The 23,144-nt window shown below is 49.9% G+C and overlaps 1 protein-coding gene and 1 pseudogene across 5 annotated transcripts; both read left to right on the forward strand.

Moving 5' to 3' along the window:
* Window positions 1-5,175: 5,175 nt before the first annotated feature.
* Window positions 5,176-21,449, forward strand: RAB11B (RAB11B, member RAS oncogene family). Of its 4 annotated transcripts, XM_081091118.1 has the most exons (6): window positions 5,176-5,274; window positions 11,670-11,865; window positions 12,883-13,076; window positions 13,399-13,479; window positions 13,963-14,134; window positions 20,518-21,449. In XM_081091118.1, exons 1-5 carry the CDS (start codon window positions 5,235-5,237, stop codon window positions 14,106-14,108), a joined length of 657 nt encoding a protein of 218 aa, XP_080947244.1. In that variant the 5' UTR covers window positions 5,176-5,234; the 3' UTR covers window positions 14,109-14,134; window positions 20,518-21,449. The 4 variants fall into 4 exon arrangements, with proteins under 4 accessions (XP_080947244.1, XP_080947243.1, XP_080947245.1 ...); XM_081091117.1 differs by lacking the exon at window positions 20,518-21,449 and having other exon boundaries at window positions 13,963-14,972; XM_081091116.1 differs by lacking the exon at window positions 20,518-21,449 and having other exon boundaries at window positions 5,187-5,274; window positions 11,532-11,865; window positions 13,963-14,972.
* On the forward strand, window positions 20,366-21,268 carry LOC308519147 (F-actin-capping protein subunit beta-like; annotated as a pseudogene). Its single transcript has one exon. The product of its transcript is annotated as an F-actin-capping protein subunit beta-like (transcript).
* Window positions 21,450-23,144: the final 1,695 nt, after the last annotated feature.

Raw genomic sequence — 23,144 nt, forward strand, 5'->3', positions numbered from 1 at the left:
ATATGTGTTTACCAGCCAGTGTGTGGCTGCCTATATGGGGTTGCTGTGAAGGACTGTTTTGTCTGATGGCTTATATGGCCACAGCTTCTGCAATAAAGACTCATTCTTACATACCCACAACTTCTCATGGCTTCTCTGTCTACCAACCGGCAGCCAACAAGGTCCAGACCCTGGCAAAGGGGCTCTGCCCCAACAGTTAGTACAATGGGCAGGATTTGAGAAGGAAGCTGGCCTGGTACTTGGCATAGCTGAGGAGAATTCAGAAGAAAATACGGACTCAGAGCAGCAGTGCTGTGCAGAGCTCTTGCTGCTCCTGAAAATAACCCAGGTTATTTTCCTCATTGCATGCCTCCCATGGAGGGACCTGGAGATTATAATACTAAGCAAAATAAGCCAGTCAGAGAAAGACAAATGCGGTGTGTGTTGTTTACTTGCTTCTTGTCTCCCTGTCCCCACTGAACGGTCAGCTCCATGAGGATTGGGACTATCTTATTCAATGATGTGTCCCCAGCACTAGAGCGCTGCCTGGCACTTAGTAGGTGCTGGGTAAATACTTATTAAGGAAAGGACTAAAATGATTCTTAAACAGCGGAGCGAGGAAATCTGACTCATGTTTTAAGACTCCCTCTGACTGCTGTGGCAAGAACAGCATGTGCATGTGTGGGCAGAGCAGGGAGATCTGGAAGGTCCAGGGAGTGATGATGGGGCAAGAATCAGGGTGGGGGCAGTGGAGGGGCAGTGGAGAAGTAGTCAGAGTATATGAGGAAGGAGGGACATGAAAAGGCAATTAAGAGAGGGGTAAGGAGGCAGGGCCAGGGGAGTAAGGATGAGAAAGGAAAGAAAAGTACATGACCTCTGGTTTTGATCATGGAGTGGGGGTGGGAAGAACGAAGACACAGGAGGAGGAGGAAAAAGGCCAAATTAATATCTAGGTTGCCTGATGGACATAGCAGGGATGATGTCCAGGAGGCAATAATAATTATAGTTATATAAAAAGTAATTATAGTTATAGTTATAACTAGTACATGAGATCTATGCTTACATTATCCATCACATATTCCAAATATTTATTGAGAACAACAGTGATTACGACAGACACATCTATGCCATCACGAGGCTGATAATATTATTGACTTGAGACAGAAACTAAACAGATTAATGGACCAAGAAAGAAATACAGTAGGTCCTCGGGTTATGTCGGAGATCCGTTCCTACAGTGTGACATAACCCGATTTTCACTGTAAGTCGGAACCCACCTACATAAGCCCCTACGTCACTCAGATGGAGCACATACACAGCAGTAATGAAGTGAAACAGTAAAAAAAAATTAAAAGAAAGATAACAATTCCTGACCTTTACTTGTGGTAAAAAAATAATAAAAAAACATAAAGCACATATGTACATACGTCGAAATTACGGAACTTTTTTATATATATAAATAAATGGGAAATGGTGATGTAACCACAAAATGACATACGTCTAGTCCGACGTAACCCGACTGTATACACTTTAAGGTTAGGTAGTGAGAAATCCTGGGGTGGGGAGTGTGTGTGTGTGTGTGTGTGTGTGTGTGTAATGAAATAGGGTAAGGGACAGAGAGGAGAGATTATGTTGGACAGAGTCTGATGTCCAGTAAAAATTATATTTGGCCCTAGCCGGTTTGGCTCAGTGGATAGAGCATGGGCCTGCAGGCTGAAGCGTTAGATTCCGCTCAAGGGCACATTCCCAGGTTGCAAACTTGATCCCCAGTAGGGGGCGTGCAGGAGGCAGCCGAGCAATGATTCTTTCTCTCTCGTTATTGATGTTTCTATTTCTCTCCCTCTTTGAAATCAATAAAAAAAAATATTTTTTAAAAAGAAAAGAATCCCAAAACACCAATCAGAAAGAATACATGTACCCCTATATTCAATCCCAAAACACCAATCAGAAAGAATACATATACCCTATGTTCACAGCAGTGTTATTTACAATAGCTAAGATCTGGAAACAGCCCAAGTGCCCATCAGTAGATGAGTGTATAAAAATGCTGTGGTACATTTACACAATGGAATACTATGCGGTTATAAATAAGAACTCTCACCTTTTGACAGCATGGATGGACCTGGAGATTATAATGCTAAGCAAAATAAGCCAGTCATAGAAAGACAAATACGGTATGATCTCACTTATACGTGGAATCCAATGAACAAAATAAACTGATGAACAAAATAGAACCAGAGTTATGGATACACTAGAGGCCTGGTGCACGAGATTCATGCATGGGGGGGGGGGGTGGTGAACGGGTCCCTCAGCCCAGCCTGTGCCCTCTCACAGTCTGGGACTCCTGGCTCCTTATTGCCCACCTGCAGTGTAGGTGGGAGAGGTTTCTGCCACCACCGCTCTGCTATCCAGCCCTCAGCTTGGCTTCTGGCTGAGTGGCACTCCCCCTGTGGGAGCACACTGACCACCAGGGGGCAGCTCCTGCATTGAGTGTCTGCCCCCTGGTGGTCAGTGCACATCATAGTCGTTCCCCCAACTGATGAATTGCATATTATGCTTTTATTATATACTAGGGACCAGTGCACGAATTCATGCACCTTGAAAGGAACTGTGGGCTGCGAGGCTGTGGTAGGCACAGGAGTGAGTTTCAGCTCATCCTCCGTGCCCCTGCCCAGCCCCTCCCACTGCGCTCCCAGTCCCCTGTTTGCCGGCAGCCTTGCTCCTGCTACCACCACTCCCACACGCTGATGGCACCAGCCCAGTTCGCCCCTCAGGAGCAGGGGGAGGTGGAGAAGCCCTCAGGGGCCATCAGGGCCAGCAGCCGCAGTCGAGTGATTGGGACTGTGGCACACGGGAGCAAAGAATTTTCGGTAACCACCAGACGCTTGCCCGATGACAACAACCAGTGCCTCGCCTTGGTCTGGTGCCCCCACTCACCTGCTCCATTATCTCGCTGCAGACAACGCCCGCCATGTTCTGCACACGCCCCCTGGTGGTCAGCACACATCATAGTGACCAGTTGTTTGGTTGTTCCAGCGTTTGGTCTATTTGCATATTAGCCTTTTATTATATAGGACTAGAGGCCCGGTGCACAAAAATTTGTGCACTCGGGGGGGAGGGGGGGGGTCCCTCAGCCCGGCCTGTGCCCTCTCGCAGTCTGGGACCCCTTGGGAGATAACAACCTGCTGGCTTAGGCCTGCTCCCGGGTGGCAGAGGGCAGGCCCAATCCCTAGGTGCAGCCCCTGGTCGGGCTCAAGGCAGGGCCGATTGGGGAGTTGGGGCGCTGCCCCCTGTCATGCACAGAGCAGGGCAGATCGGGAGGTTGCGGCGCCACCCCCTGTCACACTCAAGGCAGGGTCGATAGGGAGGTTGCGGCACCACCCCCGTCACACACAGAGCAGGGCCCATCAGGGGGTTGAGGAGCTCCCCCCTGTCACGCACAGAGCACGGCCCATCAGGGGGTTGGGGAGCTCCCCCCGTCACGCACAGAGCAGGGCCCATCAAGGGGTTGGGGCGCCGCACCCTGTCACACACAGAGCCGCAGGGCGATCAGGGGGTTGGGGAGCTCCCCCTGTCACGCACAGAGCAGGGCTGATCAGGGGGTTGAGGAGCTACCCGCTGTCATGAACAGAGCAGGGCGGATAGGGAGGTTGTGGCCCCGCCCCCTGTCACACACAGAGCCGCAGGGCGATCAGGGGGTTTGGGCGCTGCCCCCTGCTCCGCTGATCCCAGTGCTGGGAGGCATATTACCCTTTTACTATATAGGATAGAAGCCTAGTGCATGGGTGGGGGCTAGCTGGTTTGCCCTGAAGGGTGTCCTGGATCAGGGTGGGGTTCCCGCTTGGGTGCCTGGCCAGCCTGGGTGAGGGGCTGAGGGTCGTTTTCAAGCTAGCGGGTGACTGAAGCTCCCAACCTGTCCTTTTTTCCTTTTTTTTAAAAATTCTGGGCCAGCTTTAGCTCTGAGGCTCAGCTCCAGCTATGAGACCTCCGCTGCTGAAAGCAGGTTTCTGGCCTTTGTTTACCTTCTGTATTTGAAACAATGTTGCGGTCCTGCTGGCTGAAGCCTGGGGTTTTGTTCAGCTTCTATATTTGTTACAATGTTGCTTAGAGTGCAGCTGAGAGGCTGGCAAGGCAGGCGGGGAAGCTTGGCTTCCTCCATCACTGAAGCAAGGAAGCCTCCCTGTTCGCGTCAGCTGCCTGGCTGCCAGCCGCCATCTTGGCTGGCAGTTAATGTGCATATTGCCCTGATTAGCCAATGGGAAGGGTAGTGGTCGTACGCTAATTACCATGTTTCTCTTTTATTAGATAGGATGATGATAATATTATTATATAGGATAGTACAGACTAACCTAACAGGTATCAGAGGGGAGTGGGGGGGGGGGGGTGCTGAGGGAAAGAAGAGAATAGACAAAGAACATATATGCATACCCCATGGACACAGACAACAATGTGGTTACAGCCAGAGGGAGAGGAGGTCGGGGTCTGGGTGGAGGGGCGCAAAGGGAGAGAATGGGGGGCAACCATAATGTCAACAATTAAAAAAAACCTTAATGACAGAAAGTGGGTGCTTGATTTAGTACATGTTTAGGGAAAAGATCTAGATTATCTTCAAAAGTTTCCATGAGGTGGGTTTCTTTCCTGTTATACAGAAAGGGAAACTGAGGCAGAGGGTTAACGTGATGAGTCGCCAATGTAAGGACGAAAACTGCAACCGAGAGAGAAAGGACCTCAAGGTGGAAAAGACCTCGCGCAGAGGCCTCGGGAAACGGTCATTAATGGGGGCGGAGCCGGTGGGCCCATACATTGACCTATGATGTCATCCGGACGTTGGATAGCGTAACATTACCTGGGCGTAGTCCCATTTTCCTTCCCGGAGAGTTCCGCTGTTGGTCAGGCACGGTCTGTGTCAAGTCTCTCATTGGCTACTCGCTCCGTCAATCCGTTGAATTATTCCAGCTTTCCGCCCCGCCTTCCCGTTCCAGTCTCTGAGAGGTTGCAGGGGCTGTCACTTCAGAAAGGTCCGCATTCCTTCCGCCTTTCTACAGCCGACCGGAGGCGAGGAAGGTGGATCCCAGGCGGCGCCCACCCCCGAGGCTCTGCTTCCGCCTCTGATTGGCTGCTCTGAGTGCCCGTCGCTACGCCACCCGGTGCTGATTGACTATCCTGCCGCCGCTCTGCGCGGCGCCGGCCCCGCCCCCGTCGGGTGTTTGTGGTGGGGCTGCGGCGTCGTGGATCCCGCCGGAAGCGCCAGGACAATGGGGACCCGGGACGACGAGTACGACTACCTATTCAAAGGTACGGCCGGTGGGGCACAAATGGACGAGGTACCGGCGGCCAACAGGCGGGCCGAAGTTCCGTCTAGGCCGCTGGGCCCAGGTCGGAGCCCAGGACTTGGGGTCCGGCGGGACAGGCAGTTGAGAAGGCCGGGGCAGGCTGATCTCGACAGCTTTGGGCCGGCATATGCGACCCTGCAGACTCAGCTGACCTGAAGGGCCTGAGGTTCCCTGGATGCGCCCAGGCTGGGCTGGAGCCCAGAGGAGGTGGGGCCCCCAGCGGTGGGAGAGGCCGTTGGGGGCGAGGCCTCGGGAGGGGACGGGACCGCCCCAGCTTTTGAGGGCCGGTCTGGGTGGAAAGCTCCATTGGGGGTGGGGGTGGGGGTGGAACCATTGGAGGCGGGGCTAGGATGTTGTGGGCGTGTCCAAGAAGAGGGCGGACGGATGGGGCTGTACTCTTCACAGGGTGGGCGTGGTTAGACTTGGTAGGAGCACCTTTAGAGGCGTGGCCGAGAAGGGAGGCGTGGACTCTGCGGGTTGAGTTGTGTGTTGGGGGACACCAGATTGCGTGGAGTGCCTGGCGTGGGAGTGGGGGACTGTGTGTTGGGCCCAGGCCTGGTGGTTAATAGCAAGTTATCTCTCTTACCTCTTAGAACTCTTTTTTTTCAAGAGGTATATAAATCGCTTAATGATTACTCATAATAGTGGATGATACACAAAAAATTCCCATCTATAATTTTATCTGGCACGTAAGGCTTCATGAATTTGCGTATCATCCTTTCTCATGGGGCCTTGCTAATCTCTATCATTCCAATTTTAGTGTATGTGCTGCGGGAGCAAGCACACACTTAGAACTCTTAATAGCACCACCCAGTACCTGCACTTTTCTAAGCTCTTTACACACAAAAATTCATTGAAATCCTCACCACAACCCTGGGAGGTCAGTATTATCCAGTGTCTTCTTTTATGGACTTGGAAACAGGCCCAGGGAGATAAGGACATAGTGAATAAGTGTTAGAGCAGAATTTGAAACCAGACCATTTGTTGGCTTTGCCACTTAGGGAGTGTATTTGGGGGAGCTTATGGCCAGGATCTGGGACTAAGGTACCAGACAGCCTCCTTCAACACAGCACGATGATGGCTTGGGTCTGGGCCAACCTTCTGGAGGATTTTCCCAGCCGGAGGGACATAGGGCTTTGTGAGCCTCAAGTATGGCCTATGTAGGTCAGGCAGCCATAGCTGGCCTGCAGCCAGTTGGGGAACTCCTTCACCCCGCCCCAAGCCGAAGAGACTTGCTACATGTTGCTAGAGTCCTTCATTTCTCAGCTCAGCTGGTTTAGGGGTCACTGGCTTTATAGTGCCTTCTGTGCCAAGCTGGACTTTGGCCAGGCCTTCTGCTGTCCCTGCTGGCTGTTAGTGGCTGCCCTTGAGAGCTAACTCCTGGGCCCACACAGGGTACTTTTTTAAAAAAATCCTCACCTGAGGATATTTTTCACATTGCCTTTTTTTTTTTTTTTTTTTTTTAGAGAGAGAGCGAGGAGGGTAGGGAGGAAGGGTGGGGAGAGAAAAGAAAGATAGAGACAGAGAGAGAAACATTGAAGTGAGAGAGACACATTGATTGGTTGCCAGGGCCAGGGATAAAACCTGCAACTGAGGTATGTGCTCTTGACGGGAATTGAACCCACAGCCCTTCGGTCCACAGGCTGATACTATAACTACTGAGTCAAATTGGCCAGGTCCACATGGGGTACATTTGCTCTGCTGCCTGCTGTGTGAGGGTCTGCCTGCCACACTAGCTGTTGGAATCTTTCCTTATTGGGTGACCATCCAGCATCTTGGGCCACGCGACCAGCGAACTTTAGAGGTGTGGAGAGTGGACGGAGCACTCCTTACCTGCGTGGGGGAGTGCCCATTGCAGAGCCCAGAGTCCTCACCCAGCACCGTGGGCTCTGGGAGGTGCCTGCAGGCTAATATGTCACTGGCAGTTGAGGCCGTGTGGTCAGCAGGCATGTGGTCAAGGCCCTGGTGCAGACTAAGCCTTGTGGTTGGTCTCACCTTAGAGGCAGGGGAAGTTCTGTTAGGGTTTTGGGGACTGATGACAGGTGGTCTGGACTCCAATCTTGCTACCCAGTCTGCCCTTAGGTGGCTGCTCCTGGATCAAGGTGGGGCATACACCTGGCCCTGGCATTGCCAGGGCAGGGAGCATTCCCCCTGTCACCCCTTCCATGTTTCTGTGGTCATTTGCTTGTTATTTTCAATTGTTTGCTGATATAAGTAAGTAATTCCAAGTGTTTGCACAAATCATCTTTTGCCCTTTGGGTTATTTCCTTGAAGTATGTTCTCAGAAGTTCAGTTACTGGGTCAGGGGCAATGGAGCAGCTGTGTACTTCCCAGGATTGGTCTCTAGTCCACTTCCTGGAAACACTAATTCCACTTCTGTAGCACCTGGCGTGGGGGGATGGTGCCCGCCTGCCCTGCCTCCTTCCCCCCACTGACCTCCTTTTCTGAGTCCATACTGTCAGGGCTCTCCAAACTGTGGTCATCTGAGACCTCCTTGTTGGAGGACCCCCCCCCCCACCTTTATCCTTTAACCCTTTGCGTTCCAATGTTATTTTTGGAATTCAAATAGTCTGGTCCAAATTAATTGACGGGATTGAATGTTGAACTTTTTAATGTTCTTATTGCTCGACGTTGGACCTGCTCCTAGCACCTGGTCTGTCGAGTCAGCCTCGAGGTTGGACCGAAAAGGGTTAACGTTTGTCTTTGAATTTACCCAGGTTTTCATTCTTTTAAATGGGAAAAGGAAAGTCTATTTGGCTCTGGCAAATAAAGAAGGGAGGAGGGAAGCCGGCAGGCATACCACAACCCCCACATAAATATGGCGAGTAGACAGATACATAAATATTCTGTACGCCCTCCCGTCCCAGCCCCTCCTGAGACCCCATGGCCTGCAAAGAGTCAGGCCTGGGCATTAGAGAGGCACCCAAGACATGACTGCATCAGAAGAGTTGACCAGGGCCAGCTTTCTCCCTGACCCTGCCACCTGGTAAAGGCCACCCTTTAGCAGAAAAGGGGACAGTCATCCTCCCACCCCACCCCCACCCTGTGCCCAGCCTTCCTCAGGCTTCTGTCACCTTCCCCTGGCCCTGTCTTGGGCACAAAGGGGCCAACCTCTCACTTTGGGACACTGGTTGCGGCCTGTCCAGCCCTCCCACCAGTCTTGTTTGTTTTGGCAGCCATATCACATGTTGGCTTTCCTGACCTCCACCGCCAAGGCCAGCAGATCCTCCTGGGTATTTGCTGCACACTCCCCTTTCCCCAGGAGTGAGGTTGTTTGTTTGTACCTAATTATAGATTCTCACATTTATCTTGTCAACTGTGGGTCATTTTCCCAGCCCCATCAGTCCCTAAGGCTCCCTGATTTCTCCTCTGATTGACCAGGCTATGGTGTCTATAGTGGGAGCAGTGGTGTCCCCAAGGGCCACCGAGGCCTTTCTAGAGCCACTCACCTGGCCCATAAGGACGTGGTTGATGTGGGAAGCTTCCACGGTGGCCCAGAGCCCTGTTCTCTGGGTTGTTTACACCCCTGCCCCATCTATGAGTACTTTTGGGGAAGGGGGCAAGGAGAGAGTGACTGCCCGCCCCAAGGCTCACCTCTCTCTGCCAAGTGCTCCCAAGGCAGCCTCCTGGCTCTGCCACCTGTACAGGACTCCACCAGGCCCACTGGTCCCAGAACCAAGCACACCGTCTTCTCCCATTGCAGATGGTGGCCGTGCCTGTGCCCCAGCTTAAAAACCTCTTCTTTGTTCTCTAATTTCCAGGGGACTAGCTCTGGTAAGATTGCTCCCAAGTGCTGGCCCCTGGAGCCTGGGATAATCAGGGTCTGCTTCCTGGAGGAGAGATGGGACTCTGCTCTGCCTGAAGTAGGGGAGTGTGCTCCCCACCCAAATGGCCACTCAGTTTGCCTGAGCATCTGAGTGTGGGCCCTGGTGGTGCTTCACTGTTATGGGGCAGGCCAGAGGACACAGGCCTTCAAGAGGTGCCAGTTCTTTGTTTTTGCCAACTAGGCTTGCCTGCCCTGCCAGCCAAGTGGCGTGTCTAGGGAGGCCATTTCCTGGCCAGCATTGCCACCAACTTCTTTGGAAATGCTAGGGGTCGTGTCCTCAAGGGCCCTTTATTTTCCCAAGATAATAGATCGCTTGTGCCTTTGATAGAGCCAACCCAGCCACTGCCCTGCTGGCCACCTCTCTGCAGCAGGCACCTATGTCAGGGAGTGCCTGGGCATCCTGGCCTTTCCAACATTTATATGGGCAATGACTGGTGGCCCTCGTCCTATTCTTGCAGCCACTTTATAATTTGTTCACTCTGTCCTATGTGTGGGGTTCTGTGCCAGGGCCTGGGGATACAGCAGGGAATGAGACCATCTGATATCATACCCTTGAAGAAGACGGACGAAAAACAAATAAGTGAAACCTGGCAAGTGTGGGAGGGTGGCAAGAGCTATGGAGGAAAGGCAGGGGGTGCAAGTGGCAAGTTTTGGAGGAGAGAGGTATTAAGAGGACTGCAGGGAAGGCCTCCTTGATTGAGTGCCATCTAAGGCACCACATGGAGATGAGGGTAGGAACCAGGTGGGTACCTGGGGAAGAACATTCCAGGCAAAAGGCAGTGTGCACTTGCACATCTCTGAGTCCTAGTGAGGAGGCCTGTGTGGCAGGGGCAGAGTCGGCAAGCAGGGGAGAGAGAGGAGGTGAAGGCAGGGAGGGGATAGGGACAGGTCATGCAGGGCCTTGTGAGTCCTAGGGAGGACTTAGGCTTTTACCCCAAGGGAGGTGGGAGCCCTGGAGGTCTGTGGGCAGAAGAGGAGCAGGACCTGACTCAGGTGCTCACAAGTACCCCCTGGTGGCTGCCTCGGGAGAACAGCCTGTTGGTTGGAGATGAGAGTGAACTCAGGTACACTAGAGGGGAGGCTGCCTGGATTACCTAGGGTTGGGGCAGAGACAGTGGTAAGAAGTTGGGAGAATCTGGACATGCACACATAACATTTTTCATCGGCCCGAGGGTGACCAAGCCTGCAGTGCTGACAGCTCTCCACTGGACAGATCCATGCTCAGATGCCAGAGCCCAAGGCCCATACTTGGGAATCCATGTGGTTTCCAGCCGGGGCATCTGATCTCTGCTGTGTGTTGTTCCTTCTGTGCTGCATATACACCATGCATGTGTACACACACACAAACACAATTCTCCTCCAATATGCCCTGGGGCTGAGGCCAGCCTTCCCAGGCCTAGGGCCTTCCTGGATCATCTCGAGTGGCCCCACTCCTAATGGGAAAGACCCACCAGGACTGCTTTGCCCTGCTCTGGAGGGCTCTTGTCCTGGATGTCCCTGCAGAATGGTCCAACCCTGGGGATTAGCTGAAGGGAGGATGAGCAGGCTCTATTCCCTCTTAATTCCATGCAGAGGGCACATTTCTCTTTTGAATGGGCAAGTTGGCTGTGCTGGGCTGAATGTTGGTTTGCTTGCAGCCACTTTCCATGAAGAAGCAACAGGGTGGGCATGGGACGTGAGGCTTCTCCTTTCCTGTTACTTAAAACTCTGGAGCCAAATTCTTGTCGGTAGGAACATGGTGGTACAATAATAATTGCTTTTCCACCTGTCTAGCCGGCTGGATGCTGGCTGAGTTCTGATCCTGCAAGTTCTTGTGTCCCCTTCCCTAAACTGGTTCCTGTCTTTCTTTTCACACCTGTGGAAAAGGCAGTCCAGAGAGATTAAGTGACTAGCCCAGCCGTGGGCAAACTACGGCCCGCAGGCCGGATCTGGCCCGTTTGAAATGAATAAAACTAAAAAAAAAAAAAGACCGTACCCTTTTATGTAATGATGTTTACTTTGAATTTATATTAGTTCACACAAACACTCCATCCATGCTTTTGTTCCGGCCCTCCGGTCCAGTTTAAGAACCCATTGTGGCCCTCGAGTCAAAAAGTTTGCCCACCCCTGGACTAGCCCAAGGTCACCCACCCCACAGTTTACTTGGGCCTCCAGGCTGCAGTGAAAGTTTGGGGGTTGATGGATCCCCAAGCCAAATGCCTGCCAGGATGCATGGGTCCCTATGCCTTAGCTGGAACAGCCCTGCTCTGAAGGATTAGACATAGGCAAGGGTATTGTGCTGTCTTCAGTGGCTGTGTTTCTGGAAACCTGGAGCCACTGTTTGCTTCTGCACCAAGAAATGTGGTACCTTGGGCAAGGGGCTCTAGACAGCTCTGACTCCACCCTGTTGTTAGCTGTCACATTTCTGAAGAACCTGGAGCACTGCTGTGAAGGCTCTGCAGGTGGACGTGAGTGGCATGTGAGTCTTTGCTTGGTGAGCTGCCCTGCTCTGCCCCATGGAGCCGTACCTATATCCCTCCCCACCCTTACAGTGGTGCTCATCGGGGACTCGGGTGTGGGGAAGAGCAACCTGCTGTCCCGCTTTACCCGCAACGAATTCAACCTGGAGAGCAAGAGCACCATTGGTGTGGAGTTTGCCACCCGCAGCATCCAGGTGGACGGCAAGACCATCAAGGCGCAGATCTGGGACACCGCTGGCCAGGAACGCTACCGCGCCATCACCTCCGCGTGAGTGGCAGGGATGAGGAAATGTAGGTCTTGGACATAGGGCTAGTGGGCTCTGAAGGAGGGGTAGGAGTTGGGCAGGAGGAGAAGGGGAGAGCGCAACCCTGAGAGCATTTGGCCCAGGGTGGAGGGATGAGACTCCCCCGCCCCAGGAGTGGTGGGACCCTCGGAAGACCATTGCCCACTCTTGACCGCTCTGTGACCTCATGTGGGCACGTCCAATGGCTCCTCTGACCCCAGGAGTGGGCCATTCCACTCTGCCCACCCCTCAGTCCTGCCTGCTTGGCCTGCCCTGCCTGGCTATGTTCCAAGTCTTCCTCTTTCCTTGGCTCCCTATGGCCACCCAGCCATCAGGACCTACTGGAGCTGCCTCCTTCCAGACCCCTTGGCCATTTCCCCATTAGTCACACGCTTTCCTCTCAATGCCTTCCACTAAAGCCTGGTTACCTCTTCATCTCTTTAATCCCTCAGGGTGCATATGTGTCCATTAGTCGTCTTCATTGGAGCTTTTGCCTAGCAGCAGCCCTTTTCCTGCACAGGCAAGGTTTCCTTCTCCCTGTTTGTGGGTGTCTTCTGACCTCAGGCCCTTAACTCCCTCCTCAGGCCTCCACAGCCTTTTTATTTATTTACTTTCTTAATGTATATTTTTTATTGATTTCAGAGAGAACGGGAGAGAGAAATTGAAATATGAATGGTGAGCAAAAATCATTAATCAACTGCCTCCTGCACGCCCCCTACTGGGGACCAAGCCCACAACCTGGGCATGTGTCCTTGACCGGAATAGAATCTGGGTTCCTTCAGTCCACAGACCAACACTCTATCCACTGAGCCAAACCGGCTAAGATAGGCCCCCACAGTCTTGAGCTGAATCTGGGCACAGAGTCCTCTTGCAAGGCCATGAAGGTCGCCTCTCGGCTGGGCTCTGTGTGGGTCCAGGAACTGCTGCCCTCAGAGTCTTGGGGGCCCCCATGGGGCGCTGGCAGGCAGCTCATTCCTGGGCCCTGCCCCCTGTCCCCACAGGTACTACCGAGGCGCAGTGGGTGCACTGCTGGTGTATGACATCGCCAAGCACCTGACATACGAGAATGTGGAACGCTGGCTGAAGGAGCTGAGGGACCATGCTGACAGTAACATCGTTATCATGCTGGTGGGCAACAAGAGTGACCTGCGCCACCTGCGGGCTGTGCCCACTGATGAGGCCCGAGCCTTCGCAGGTGAGCACCTACCAGTTGGTGAAGGGTTTCACTTAGGGTCAGGGCCCTCCTGCAGGGGTCAGCCCTTGAGAGCGGGACTTTGATTAAGGCATCCGTGAAGTTTCTGGAAAGCCACAGCCCCCTCCAGGTCCTTCCCATTTTCCCTGGCTGTGAGCAAGGCCACAGTGCCATCCTCCCTTCTTCAAGGAGTGGGCATCAAAGTCCTACCTTCTTGGCCCCAGCCCTTCATTTCCTGGGCCAGGTGAGTGAGTAGGCACACAGGGGCCCCTAGGGGATACAGGAGAGCCCCCTGCTCACCTGGGCAATCTTCTCTCTGTTCCAGAGAAGAACAACTTGTCCTTCATTGAGACTTCAGCCTTGGACTCCACCAACGTAGAGGAAGCTTTCAAGAACATTCTCACAGGTTATCCCAGGGTCTGGTGGGGGCCACAGGAACCCCTAGCAGGCCCACCAAAGGTGGTGTGGGAAGGACACCAGCCACACTGGTTGCAAGCTTCAAAATGCAGCCCCTGACCCTTCATTCCTTAAACCTGCTGGTTAGTCTGGACAGGAGAACAGACATGGCAAGCTCTGTGAAGTCAGGCTAGATCCCACCTCTACTGGCACTTGGCTCCCAGCTCCATGGGTGAACCCATGGCTCCATCAGGGAACAGCCAGAGGGGACTGCAGATGGCCTCAGGCCCAGAGCTCCTGGTTTTCTGGAAGTTTATTCTGAGGAGAAGGGGGTCTCTGATCTTTACGAAGAAGAGTCCTGGGCTGGGGAGGGTATCTCTGTGACCAGATGTAGGTTCTACCCTTGCTGAGTGCACAGGGGAGAACTCTTATGTCAGAGGTGCAGGTAGGCCAAGAGTATGCAGGGCACTCACCTCACATCCCCCCATTGCAGAGATCTACCGCATCGTGTCACAGAAGCAAATTGCAGACCGCGCAGCCCATGATGAGTCCCCTGGTAACAACGTGGTGGACATCAGCGTGCCACCCACTACTGATGGACAGAAACCGAACAAGCTGCAATGCTGCCAGAACCTGTGACTGCCCCGTGCCTCGTCCAAATATGCGTGCGTGCACATCCTCATCCTTCGCCTGCCCCTCATCATGATGTCTTCTCTGACCTGACCCTCTCTGTCCCTGTGACTGGCTCCTACCCCTCCACTGAGCTCTGCAGACAACTGGGGCTTAGGAAGAACAGGAGTCCAGCTGCACCATCTGTCCTCCCCCACCCCAGGGAAGCTTGAAACCTGGCTGCTGCACCTATTCTTCTTGGGTCCCAGTGGGCCTCTGGGTGGTGTGGGGAGGGTGGCAGGATGGACCAGGCCAGCCAGAGGCAAGAGGATGGGCACACCAGACAGGCTTCAGTTTTCCACAGCAGACTCCGGGGAGCAATTACCTCCCTTCCTCTCTGGCTAGTTGTCTCAGCTGGCCCTGGTCCCTACCCAGAACCCCCCTCTGGGCTGAAGCCCGAAGAACAAGTGACCAGGGGACTGGGTCAGGCAGACAGGCTCCAGCATCCTACCACCCACATATAGTCAGCACCGCCTTTGACCTCAGCCTCTCCTGTGCGTGCGTGAATCCAGCTCCTGCCTGTAGATTTATGCTGGGAGAAGACCTCCCCCCCTTTCTGCACGCAGCGCACTCCCCAGCCCTCCCTGTGCCCTTCTCTCTGTCTTGTCTCCCTGTCTGGTCAGGAACTGTTTGCAAGTGAAGCAATATCTCAGTGTTTTGTATATACAACCGCTCTTGTAGCCTTTGTTTTTTTGTTATTGTAGAGAAACAGATTCTTTATACACTTTGTAAGATTGACGCCAAACCCCAGCTCTCAGATCTCTTATTCTCCCTGTGGCCCCTGTTGCCCCAATGCCTCATTTCTCTGTCCCGTTACTAAAATGTGTAACCCGACTTCCTGGACAGAAACCTGCTGCTGCACTTTTGTCTTCTTTCTCTGCTCCAGGTGGCCACCCCTGAGCCAGGCCCCTTGCTGCACACATCCTCCACGGGGCTGCACCACCAGGCTCAGCCTCACAGGGAGCTAGAACACCAGGCCTGAACCCCTGCTCAGGACCATGCAGAGGCCTCCTGAGCTGGCTACGGAGGCCCTGGGGGGTAAGGGTGGGAGGGAAGGCTGGGGGGTGGGGAGTGACTTTAAACTCCTTGCTGCAAGGACCACCAGCTTTAGGACTTGAGGGTGGTCCTCCAGGAGGAGGTGGGCTGTGTCCACTGCTTTCAACTCCCAGCTCTGGGAGTTGGACTGCTCATTGCTTCCATCTATTCCCCACCTGGCCACCACTTGGGGTCCCAGCAAGGACTAGTAAAAGGGGCTGGCCCACATGTTGGCAGTACCAGTCCCATCCCAGACTGATCTCTGAGGAAGGCTGAATGGGATGCTTGTCCACACGGGCAGGACTGGCCTGAGGGCAGGTTCCCAAAGTAGAGGGAGCGAGGGGAGTGCCCAGCCATGTCCCTGTACTGATCACATGACCCAATGGGTGTTCTCTCTCACCTGAGTGCTAGTAGCTGTTCTAGAAGCTCCAGACTCTGGCTGAACCTCTTGTGCTCTTGACCCCTAGGAGAGCCAACAGAGGGGGATTCCAGGCTCTGGCTGCCCTGCCCAGACATCCCTCCAAAAGAGCTCTTGAGTCATAGGGGCTGTTCTCACAGGAGTTGGGTGAGCCAGAGCCCATGCTCCAGGCTGAGGAGCACCCTGGGCTGGGGATCTGGTGGGGTGCACAATCCAGGGCCTATTTACATGGATCTCAGGTCCCCTGGGTTTAGGTAGGGTGTGCTATGGAGAGGCAGAGGGTGAATGGGAACTTCAGGAGGGCCAGTGAAGCACTCAAACACCCGAAAGGTTTCAAGAGTCAAAGATCAAATCTTTGTGGAGCCTCAGGTTGACCAGGCCCTGGGCACATGCCAGTATTTAGACTGAGGGTGATAGTCCAGTGATACTATTTCAGTTACTCTAATTTCAGTAATTTAATAAGCACAGCATGCTGGCTTTGTACTAGGCACTGTTCTTCAGAGGTTTTTGTTTTGTTTTTATGGTAAAATAAATATTACAAAAAAAATTTTTAATTGATTTTTAGAAAGAAGAAGGGAGAGAGAGCGATTTCTTTTCCACTTATTTATGCATTTATTGGTTGATTTTTGTATGTGCTCTGACGGGATCAAACCCATAACCTTGGCTATTGGGACAATACTCTAAGCAACTGAGCTACCTGGCCAAGGCCATCTCAACCATTTTTAACAGTACAGTTTAGTGGCATTAATGTGGTACACTCACATTTGTTGTACCACCATCAGTCTCCAGATCTTTCTCATCTTCCCAAAATGAAACTCTGCCCCCATTAAACACCAAATCCCCCATCCCCTGGAACCCACCATTCTATTTTCTGTCTCTGAATTTGTTAACCTAAGAATGTCCAAACATATAGAGAATTTTTATTAGAATGTATTTGGGGATAACCCTGATGGGTGTGGCTCAGTTCATTGGAGCATCGTTCTGTACACCAAAAGGTGGTGGGTTCAATTCTCAGTCATACCCAGGTTCTATCCTGGTCAGGGTGCTTTTGGGAGGCAGCTGGTCTATGTTTGTCTCACATTGATGTCTCTCTCTCCCTCTTCCACTCTACCTTCCTCTCTCTAAAATGAATTTTAAAACATTTATTTGAGGAAAAATTATTAGAGGATATACCTGAAAGCAAAATCTCAACAGACTGAGAAAAATGCTTTGGAGAATAACAATTTGCAATGTCTTTTATGCATTTTAGATTAAGGAGGAAGATTATATGAAAGTGTGAGAAGGCAAGATGGTGATCAAATTACAGGATAGTTAAGATCATGTGCTTTCCTATGCTTTAAGGGGATCAATGAACAGGGCTTGCTGAAGGCAAAGATAAGCTATTTAGTAAAGAAGTTATTTGTCAGGTGTAACTACCCACTATGAACTGCCCAGTTAGCAATTTAGTTAGTTTTTTGTTAATACTCACCAAGAATATTTTTCCATTGATTTTTTAAAAATACGTATTTTTATTGATTTCAGAAAGGAAGGGAGAGGGAGAGGGAGAGATAGAAACATCAATGATGAGAGAGAATTATTGGTCAGAAGCCTCCTGCACACCCCCTACTGGAGATCGAGCTGGCAACCTCTTGATTCCTGGGTCAACGCTTAACTGCTGAGCCACACCCAGCTGGGCTCAATTGATTTTTTAAAATATATTTTTATTGATTTCAGAGAGGAAGGTAGAGGGAGATAGAGATAGAAACATCAGTGATGAGAGAGAATCATTGATCGGCTGCCTCCTGCATGCCCCTTACTAGCGGTCGAATCCGAGCATGTGCCCCTGACTGGAATCGAACTCAGGACCCTCCAGTCCACAGGCCAGTCCTCTATCCATTGAGCCAAACCAGCCAGGGCTCCATTAATTTTTTTTTTTTTTTTTTAAGTGGAAGGGAAGGAGGGAGGAGGGGGGAGAGAGAGAGAAAAAACATTGATGTGAGAAAGACACATTGATTGCCTGCCTCCCACAGCAAGTGCCCTGACCTGGGTTGGGATTGAACCTGCAACCCAGGTAAATGCCCTTGACAGAATCAAACTCTGGACCCTTTGGTTAGCGGGCCAACACTCTAACCACTTAGCAACACCAGCCAAGACCCAGTTAGCAACTTATGATCAGACCACCCAGTGAGGTCACTTTCGATAGAATCCCCCCACCCTTTTTTTTGCCCACAAATTTCACTCCTCTAGGGACCTCATAAAAGTGGAATCCTGCAGTATTGTCTTTTTGTGTTGGCTTATTTCACCGAGCATAATGTCCTCAGGGTTTATCCATGTTGTAGCAGGTATCAGGATGGCCTTCCTTTTTAGGCTGAACAGTATTCCATCGTATGGATAGGGCACATTGTGTTTTTCCTTCATCTGTCCATGGGCACTTGGTTGCTTCCACCTTTTGCTACTGTGAATCACGCTGCGACGAATGGCATGCAAATACCTGGGTGAATCCCTGCTTTCAATTCTTTTGGGTGGAATTGCTGGATCATATGGTAATTCTGTGTTTAATATTTTTGAGGAACTGTTAATCTAAATAAATTATGCAATAAAAGAATATAGTCCCACAAAAAAAATAAATCTTTTATGTTATAACAGTTCCTCAAAAAATTAAACAATTACCATGTGATTCAGGAGGTGGGCATAATTTACCAGCCTCAATTTATAGACAGGGCACAGAAGTCATTGATGGGAAAAATAAATAAATGGGTATTTTTAAAAAAGTGACTCTCCCAGGGTCCTACAGTTAATAAGTAAGCAGGTTTCCACACCAGAGCTATATAGTAACCACTTAGCTAGAAGACTTCTCCAAATGTTTATTGAGTGCTTACTATGTGCCAGGAAGCCCTAACAATTGAAGAAAATGCCCAGATAAAAGACTGGGAAGAAGTATACCAAAATTAAAAATATTATATTATTTTATTTTATTATGGCTCTAGCTGGTTTGGCTCAGTGGATAAAACATTGGTCTGCGGACTGAAGGGTCCAGGGATTGACTCCAGTCAAGGGCAGGTACTTCAGTTGCAGGCTTGATTCCTGGCTCTAGTTGGGGCATGTGCAGGAGGCAACCAATTGATGTGTCTCACATTGAGGTTTCTCTCTGTGTCTCCCCCTCCCGCTTTCTAAAAAAAAATAAAAAATAGGAAAAATATCCTCAGAGATGATTAACAACAAAATTTTATTATGGCCCAGCCAGTGTCGCCCAGGAGATCATGGTTCGATTCCTGATCAGGGCACATGTCCCAATTTTGGGCTTGATCCCCAGTGGGAGCATTCAGGAGGCAGCTGATTGATGTTTCTCATTAATGTTTCTATCTCTCTATCCCTCTTCCTTCCTCTCTCTGAAATCAATAAAAACATTTAAAAAATAAAGAAAAAGGAATTCTATGAAAAGTAACCTTACAGGGTGGTCTGATCATAATTCCTAACAGGGCAGGTCATGGTGGGTAGGCACATCCTAGGCATATAACTTATTAGTAAAGGGTTTATTTCTGTGCATCTAGATTAACCTTTGAAATGCCTCTTTTTAAAACCTTTTAAATGTGAACCACCCTTTCAGACCCCTCCTCTAAAGTATAACCATCCTCAAGGGAGCACAATCTTCACTATTCTGTAATCCAGTCTCTACCTTGCTTTCTCACACTTTCATGTGATCTTCCTTGTGTTCCTTCTTTAATTTTGAATGCATAAAGAAAACTGCCAATTGTTATTTTGCAGAGCATTTTATTTGTTTTTATTTATTACTATTATTTTATTTTTGCAGAGCATTTTAGATCTTAATCCCTGGCATCAGTTTTGGCTTAAATAAACTCATAAAAATTATCTGCAAGTTTGAGCTTTTCTTATGTCAAAAGAACCCCTATATTGCCACCACCCAACTTCAGTCAGTATAATTACACCCTATAGCAGCTATCTTGCTACCATGAGAAAAAGGCCAAGAAGATCTCAGAGTCATTGACCCTATCGTCATTTGACCAAACCAATGCCAGCAGCCATCCTCTAGAATTCTTGTTGAAGCTAACAAAAATTGGCTCATCAATGAACATTAAATCTGGTGGGTGAAGGTTTATTGAGTAACAGGATAATTAGTTTCAAAGTATTTTCCCATAACTCACTTATTAACAAGTACAACATAATAAATCATGCTGGAGAAATCATGCTAGCAGACAATTTTGATCAGGTTAGCATAATCAGTGATGGAAGAAATCAACATTTTATGCCTCCTGATAGTTGTATGCACTGAGAACACCATCACTCTATGGTTCCTGTCCCAAATAAAATATTTTTTTTTTTAAATATATTTTATTGATTTTTTACAGAGAGGAAGGGAGAGAGATAGAGAGTTAGAAACATCGATGAGAGAGAAACATCGATCAGCTGCCTCCTGCACATCTCCTACTGGGGATGTGCCCGCAACCCAGGTACATGCCCTTGACCGGAATCGAACCCGGGACCCTTCAGTCCGCAGGCCGACGCTCCATCCGCTGAGCCAAACCGGTTTCGGCCCAAATAAAATATTACACAAACATCAGTTGAGAGGCTTTCTAAAAATAACTAGCCTATAATCTTCCAAAGTACCAAGGTCATGAAAGACAAGGAAAGATTGAGGAATTGTTCTAGACTGAAGGAGATTGAATTAGATGACAAAATATAATATGTAATCCTGGGATGGATTCTGGAACTTTAAAGGACTTTATTGAAACTATAAATAATATTTAGGAATTACATGGTAATATCAGATGAATATTAATTTCCTGGTTTTTGAGGTTGTACTGAGATTATGTGGAAGAGTGTATTTAAGAAAAATACACTGAGGCAGGGAGAGCCATCGCCGCTGCCACCATGAGTGATCAGCAGCGGGACTGTGCCTTGGACTTAATGAGGTGCCTGCCTCCACAGCAAATTGAGAAAAACCTCAGTGACCTGATCGACCTGGTTCCCAGTCTATGTGAAGATCTGTCTTCTGTTGACCAGCCACTGAAAATCGCCAGAGACAAAGTGGTGGGAAAGAATTACCTTTTGTGTGACTACAACAGAGACAGGGACTCGTGTAGGTCACCATGGAGTAACAAGTGTGACCCTCCCTTGGAAGATGGGGCCATGCCTTCTGCTCGGCTGAGGAAGCTGGAGGTGGAAGCCAACAATGCCTTTGACCAGTATCGAGACCTGTATTTTGAAGGCAGCGTCTCATCTGTCTACCTCTGGGATCTGGATCATGGCTTTGCTGGAGTGATCCTCATAAAGAAGGCTGGAGATGGATCAAAGAAGATCAGAGGCTGCTGGGATTCCATCCACGTGGTGGAAGTGCCGAAGTCCAGTGGCCGCACCGCTCATTGCAAGCTGACCTCTACGATGCTGTGGCTGCAAACCAACAAGTCCGGTTCTGGCACCATGAACCTTGGAGGCAGCCTTACCAGACAGGTGGAGAAAGATGAAACTGAGCGACTCCTCGCCACACATAGCCAATATTGGGCGCCTGGTAGAGGACATGGAAAATAACATCAGAAGTATGCTGAATGAGATCTACTTTGGAAAAACAAAGGACATCGTCAATGGGCTGAGGTCTGTGCAGACTTTTGCAGACAAATCAAAACAAGAAGCTCTTAAGAATGACCTGGTGGAGGCTTTGAAGAGAAAGCAGCAATGTTAAACCTCTGCTTCACGCTAACCGGACATGCCATGCACTTGTTAGATTCCTTTCTTAGAAAACTCGTTTTCTGCTCCTTTCCCTGTCCCTTTCCTCCCTGACAGGTCACACAACACCTGTGTCACTGACCTGCACAGCGCCATCACACCCTGAGAATAAAGCTGCTAATGCCCTCTCCGTCTCCAAGGCCTGCTTCCCACCACGTTTTGCTATCAGAACTTGATGTTTCCATAGAGACCATGTGTGTTTTGTTTGCCCAGGCTCTCCCCCCCCCCCCCCCATTTATAGGCATAAAATACACTGTCTGCCTCCCCTTCCACCTTTTTGTTACATTGGTGTAAAAACTGTAAAACAAAAAAAATTTATGAAATAACTGTGGTGTGTGAAAGAAGAAAAACTGGAAATCTGACTCCACGTGTGTTTGGGAGTTGCTTGGGGTTGGGGTGGGGAGCAGGGGACAGCTCTGGGAGGAAGGAGAGGTGGCCCTCAGCACTGTCCTGCACGCTGGCCCCTGGCCTCGGAGACCACGTTGTGGGGGTGGGGGGCCTCGACCGTCTGCTCTTCTGGCCAGGTGCTTTTCTGTCCATTTTTATGGAACGCAAAAGGAGTTTTTGTTTTATTTTGTTTTTTTGTAAAGCTTAAAAAAAATCCTACAGTTTATACTTGAGCTTCCATACTTTTTAAAAAAAAGGAAAAAAACAAAAAATAAAAAGAAACTGGGATGCAAAAAAAATAACAGTGAAGTATTAAGGATTAATGAGATACCATGTGTGTACCTGATACTCTCAACTCTGAAATGTTAACAATTGGGCAAAAGGTTTATGGGGGCTCTGTGCATTATTTCTGCAACTTTTATGTTTATTTGACATTATTTTAACATAAAAAATAATTTAACATGAGCCCTGGCAGTTGTCCTGATACACCGAGGTTGCAGGTATGATGCCTGGTCAGGGCACATACAAGAAGCAACCTTTATTGATTACAGAGAGGAAGGGAGAGAGAGAGAGAGAGAGAGAGAGAGAGAGAGAGAGAGAGAGAGAGAGAGAGGGAGAGAGAGAGAGAAACATCAATAATGAGAATCATTGATCGGCTGCCTCCTGCACATTCCACACTGAGATCGATCCCACAACCCAGGCCATGTGCCCTGCCTGACCAGGAACTGAACCATGAGCTCCTGGCTCATAGGTCAACGCTCGACCACTGAGCAACACGGGCTGGGCCAAAATTGATGTTTCTCTTTCTCTCTGCCCCTTCTCTCCAATTAATAAATAGAAAGTTTAAAAAATTTTAACCCAAGTGCATAGATTTAAACATTTGATGTGTTTTGATTTGCAATCATTATCCTTAAAGGAGGCCAAATTGTCCACTTTGCTGCCAGTGGGATCTTCTTTTAGTTGGCCCACACTGGCACTACATTAGTAGGTAATGTCTTTGACAACTATTGTGCTTTCTGGTATGTCACGATGTGCCAAGTTTATTTTGTACATTTTCTGTACCAGACCGAGAATCAGTCATTTCCCCAAGGTTCCCTGGTTCTGTCCATTGGAAATGAAACTTAAAAGTCCGAAAGCTTAAGGAGCACTTATTGCAATGAGGTTGGTCTTTGTTTCTGACCTTTTTAGTGGACAAAACTAAAGCATGTTTGCTTTTTATTTATTTTTTAATATATTTGTGTTGATTTCAGAAAGGAAGGGAGAGGAAGAGAGAGAAACATCAATGATGAAAATCATTGATGAGCTGCCTCCTGTAGCCCCTACTGGGGTTTGAACCCGCAACCCGACCTCCTGGTTCATAGGTCAATGCTCAACCCCTGAGCCATGCCAGCTGGCCAGTGTTTGCTTTTTATAAAGATAAAATATATCATGATTCCCTAGGCCCT

The sequence above is a fragment of the Myotis nattereri genome (genome assembly GCF_964212035.1).
Source record: "Myotis nattereri genome assembly, chromosome: 5".
Classification (NCBI taxonomy): Eukaryota; Metazoa; Chordata; class Mammalia; order Chiroptera; family Vespertilionidae; genus Myotis; species Myotis nattereri.

What these genes read in the sequence shown, in the direction of transcription:
- RAB11B (XM_081091116.1), top strand. Translation starts at nt 5,235, where the DNA reads ATGGGGACCCGGGACGACGAGTACGACTACCTATTCAAAG. An exon ending in TGAGGCCCGAGCCTTCGCAG is followed by an intron (nt 13,077 to 13,398) that starts GTGAGCACCTAC and finishes TCTCTGTTCCAG; the next exon opens with AGAAGAACAACTTGTCCTTC. An exon ending in TTTCAAGAACATTCTCACAG is followed by an intron (nt 13,480 to 13,962) that starts GTTATCCCAGGG and finishes CCCCCATTGCAG; the next exon opens with AGATCTACCGCATCGTGTCA.